General features: G+C 47.6%; 1 protein-coding gene across 2 annotated transcripts; it reads right to left on the bottom strand.

Moving 5' to 3' along the window:
- LOC116195916 (protein ALTERED PHOSPHATE STARVATION RESPONSE 1-like) lies at positions 1 to 4,072 on the bottom strand. Of its 2 annotated transcripts, none has more exons than XM_031525343.1 (4): positions 2,568 to 4,072; positions 2,272 to 2,480; positions 1,731 to 1,954; positions 1 to 1,560 (listed from the first exon to the last, which is right to left on the bottom strand). In XM_031525343.1, exons 1-4 carry the CDS (start codon positions 3,802 to 3,804, stop codon positions 831 to 833), a joined length of 2,400 nt encoding a protein of 799 aa, XP_031381203.1. In that variant the 5' UTR covers positions 3,805 to 4,072; the 3' UTR covers positions 1 to 830. The 2 variants fall into 2 exon arrangements, with proteins under 2 accessions (XP_031381203.1, XP_031381204.1); XM_031525344.1 differs by having other exon boundaries at positions 2,272 to 2,477; positions 2,568 to 4,065.
- Positions 4,073 to 4,275: the final 203 nt, after the last annotated feature.

Below are 4,275 nucleotides of genomic sequence, written 5' to 3'. Positions count from 1 at the left end.
TAAGAGAATGCAAGGAGGGTCCTCTGTTACTTATTACTACTTATCCAAAATAAAAGGAGGGTCCTCTATTACATAAGGTATAAACAAGAAGCTAAGACAGCTGGAAAATTAGAGAGTTTATCCTACAAAAAGCTGCTTCTATTACAACTAACGATTCTGTATAACTAATGTCAGTCCCATGGACTGAAATTTTATCTGAGCCAGTTTGAAATTACAGGGTCGTACCATCTCATGCCGTCGAATAGCCTGCACATGCAACCTCATGGGAATATAGCATGAGACACGAGAAGCAAGAAAATTCAGCTAATGCACAAAGATTTGGCTAAATGTTTTGACACAGTGCACGACAGTAAAACCAATGGTGCCTTCATTCTTCCTTGCAGCAGATATCGAATCGTAACACCCTGGTGCACCATGCACCTGAGAGAGAAAAGTGTTCTGGTGCCCCAGCCGCATGTTGATCCCATCGCTTCATCATCTTTGGGTGCATGCAGCACCAGGGTACCGGAAAAGATCCATCAGTACAACGAAGGATTATTATATGAACAGGAATCATAAGTCCCATCCTCTAAATATGGCGGGTTCAACATGCTTCTTAAGTCCAACCTTCCAAATCATAAAGAGGTCCCAGTGGGCAATGTCCATGTAATGCTCTCTCCTTGTTGGCATGCTAATCAGACATCTCGATTCTGACCAACGGGCCTCATTCAGCAGCCCAAGCCCGAAAGGACAAGCAGTCCAGCAGTCCTCATGAGCTCTTTAGATGGAAGCCCAGCAAAAGGTCCGTAAGCCCGAGATACAGAGGGAAGCTTCTGCTTTTCCGCCTACCCTTAATCCTCTTGTGCTCCCGAGTTAGCCTGTTGTGCACTCCTTTCCAAGAGTTCCTCGTATAGTCTCACGGACTGCTCTGTGAAACTCTCCATCGCTTCAAAAATTCTCTGCAAACTAGCTTGGAAGTTGTAACCACTCACATCACTCTGGTACACAAGACGCCCACTTGCTGAGAGTGTCTCACCTTCTCCTGACACCAAAACCATCTTCTTCTCGAGCGCATGAATCTCCTTCTGTATTTTCTGGTCTTCATCCCTAACTTTCCTCTCCAAGTCCCTATCCGCCACAATCATCTGCTGCATTTCTACCTTGTCCCTCTCCCACCGCTGGAAAACGCTCGTGGCAAAAACATGCAATGAACTAATCACTTTCATCTCGCGGATTTCATCCAAAGCCTGAGACCACTGATTGCAGATCACAAACACGGGAGGAGCACCAATCCTACCCGGTGAAAAGGGAACGATGCCATCAGGGGTTTCTTCAGGTTCATAGAGAAGGCATTTTAGAAGCCAATTGTTCAAAGCCCTGACGAAGCCCTTCTGAGCACTCACCCACATTGAGAATCGCTCAGTCCAATAAAGAAGTTCTCGCTCAAACTGTAAAGTGGCATCCATATGAGCACTGCCCAGTTTTTTCCCAGATCCTATGGGGTCAAAGCTCCGAGCTTGCTTCATTGCTTGGCACTGACTTCGATGGCATTCAAGCATGGACTTCCACATTCTCGTTAAACTGAAACAAACAGGTCATGTATCACGCAAAGCTCAAAACACACAACAAAGGTAAATTCGTGTCTGGAACCAAAACTCAGCAGTCTGATAAAAGTCACAAAGATCATGATGAGAGTAAACAAAACAATAGCCAGAAAAGATCAGTAGAGGACAAGTTGTAACACTAAATACCCTTGGATTAATTCTTTCAATTGCGGCCAAAGTTCTTCATCTCTGATCCTATTTACTGTGATAGATATCTTGTCAACAATCTGAATTGCCATCCTTATCTTAACAGAGAGGGTTCTGACAACTGCTCTAGTCGACTCCATTTTGTGAGCCTCAGCACCCCTTTCATGCAATCGCTTTAGCTTCTCAACCTTCCTATCATGAACTACACGCATCTTCTCCTCAGCCTGCAAAGAGAAGAAGAGGTTTTCGCATGAATTGCGACACAAAAGAAACAGTCGATGAAACATAAAAATAACAAACCCGCATCCAAAACACAAAAACAAAACATGGGCAGGGCGTTCCTAATCCACTGCCATATAGAAGGATCATACAACATAGTTCCATTATGCAACAGACATCGAAAATTCATCCTGCAGCATTTGGGAGGCTATTGTCTACGTCATGGTATGACCACCTTAGTTTCCCCAAAGAAAAAAATAATCTGCATACAACACCACTAAGAAAGACAATTAGAAGACAACTTGGGTGAAGATAGATGTACCTTCACTTCATTGTATAGCTTCTTCTCCCAAAGGTACAACTTCTGCAGCGTAGAAGAAAGATTTCCAGACTTCATTCCCACCTCTTCCTCAAAGCCCAACTGGGCAGGTCCAGTCCCCTCAAAGGAGGAAGGCGGCTCGGTACCGGATGTGGAAGGCTCTGAAGACACTGTGGACGGAGTACCCGTAAGCACCAACTTTGAAGTGACTGCTACACCAAAATAAAAACAAAGACAACCAGATCATTATGACGAACAAATTCCCCAGTTCAGAGGGCTCGTATCTGAAATAAGATTACCTTGATGATGTTTACGGTGATAAGGAAGCTTTCCTGCTTCAAGCATCTTGGCGATCTCGTTCCCTGATTCAGATGCTCTCTCGAACTGAACCTCAATTTCCCTCACCACTTCAGAAAGACCTCGATAAACTTTAGGCCCCATCGCACTGCCACCTCCATTACTAGACTTAGGCTCGCTACCATGAACCTCATTCTCCACAACATGCACCTCGTACTCCACCGAATCGGAATCCACTGAAACGCCACTAGACCCAGTTTCGGAAACTGAGGCCTCCCCTTGAACTTTACTATCTTCAGGATCATGAGCAACCACATCAGCATCTACAGGTTTGCTGTGCCCAACATCACCAAACTCCAGATGATCCCCATCCACTTCCTTCACCATTACCTCATGCTCATCCTCCAAATCAGGTATACCTTCCTCTTTCCTCAGCTCCGTCAAGTCCCGACTGCTTGAAGAATACTGCGAATCGTACTTATTGTCGTAGGTCTCAAAAGGGTTCAAGAAGTCCCACGCTGAAGCTCGGGGAAGGGGAGGCGGTGGAGGTGGCGGTCTCGACGAGGAGGCTGCAGACGAAGATCCGTAATTTGGCGGCGGACTCGAATAGAAGGGGTCAAGATAAGAGCTTGCGCCGCTGTTGGGATACACATTGGCCTCATGGTATGAGAAGGGATAGTAAAGGGAGGATTTTTCTTCTTCACCGAAGTAGCGGACAGTCCCTTCACTCATCATCGGAGGCCTCTGCTCATAGACGACGCGAGATGGGGCTGCCCTGCTCTGCATGTAGTTCATGTGCAAGACCCCACCTTGGAACGAGCTCAACGCGCCATCCTCATGGTCGGTGCTGATATACATGTGCCCGCTGTGAGGGTGCAGAGACGAAGAGGACTCGTCGGTGTCGTAGTGGAAGTTCAGGTGGGAGCCGGAGTCCGAGAGGGAGTCCCCGCCGTGTACGACGGCCTCTTCAGAAGCAGGGCAGGTCACTGCCGTTTCGCCTCCCTTGCCCTTGGGTGGCAAATCCAGCACCGGGGACGAAATGTGGCCCGAATCGGCGACGCCACTGTGCTCGAGGAAGTGGTGGAGGGAGCGGGAGACGGCCGCGAGGGAGCGCGTGTAGGCGACGTGGGCCTCGGCGAGGGCGTACCTCTGGCGGATTGCCTCGTCGAGGAAGCCGCAGCGGTCCCGGCAGAGAGCCACCGCGGGGAGGTCGTCGAGTTTCGAGGTGGCGCAACCCATGACAGCGGAGAAGTAACAAACGGTAAAAGCAGAGGACCACTGAAGCACTTATATCTGGGGTGGTGTGCTTCCCTCGGGCAGTGCAGAAGCTCCGCGGTGGAAAGCCATGGCGGTGGTGTGAAGTAGAGAGAGAAAGACAGCTGCTTGCTTTCTGGGGAGTTTGAGAGAGAGAGAGGGAAAGGGAAGAGAGAGAGAGGGGGGGGGGAGAGGGGGGAGGAATCTTATGCCAGTGCGGCGAGTCTCGTCGGGATGTTGCAGAGAGAGAGAGAGAGGGAGGAAGAAGGAGACGAAGAAGAAGATGAATTTCTCTTTTTTATTTTTATTTTTAATAAGTTTTTAAATAAATAAATACTTTGGGTAAAGAGAGAATAATCGAAATCCAAGCATTTAATGTCGATTTTTTTTTGGCTTTAACTAAAATTTAATAAATATAGCTATTTAATGAGTATATATAAATGCAAGCATTTTGTC

The sequence above is a fragment of the Punica granatum genome, chromosome 2, assembly GCF_007655135.1.
Source record: "Punica granatum isolate Tunisia-2019 chromosome 2, ASM765513v2, whole genome shotgun sequence".
Lineage (NCBI taxonomy): Eukaryota > Viridiplantae > Streptophyta > Magnoliopsida > Myrtales > Lythraceae > Punica > Punica granatum.
Note: the sequence above shows the minus strand (reverse complement) of the source record. Positions and strands in the feature narration are given on the sequence as shown.

Bases quoted from the DNA above. Each gene is read 5' to 3' on its own strand.
- LOC116195916 (XM_031525343.1), bottom strand. From the start codon at position 3,804: ATGGGTTGCGCCACCTCGAAACTCGACGACCTCCCCGCGGTGGCTCTC. The intron at 1,955-2,271 runs GTACATCTATCT...TTCTCTTTGCAG, and splicing joins AGCTATACAATGAAGTGAAG to GCTGAGGAGAAGATGCGTGT. The intron at 1,561-1,730 runs GTATTTAGTGTT...TGTTTGTTTCAG, and splicing joins TTGAAAGAATTAATCCAAGG to TTTAACGAGAATGTGGAAGT.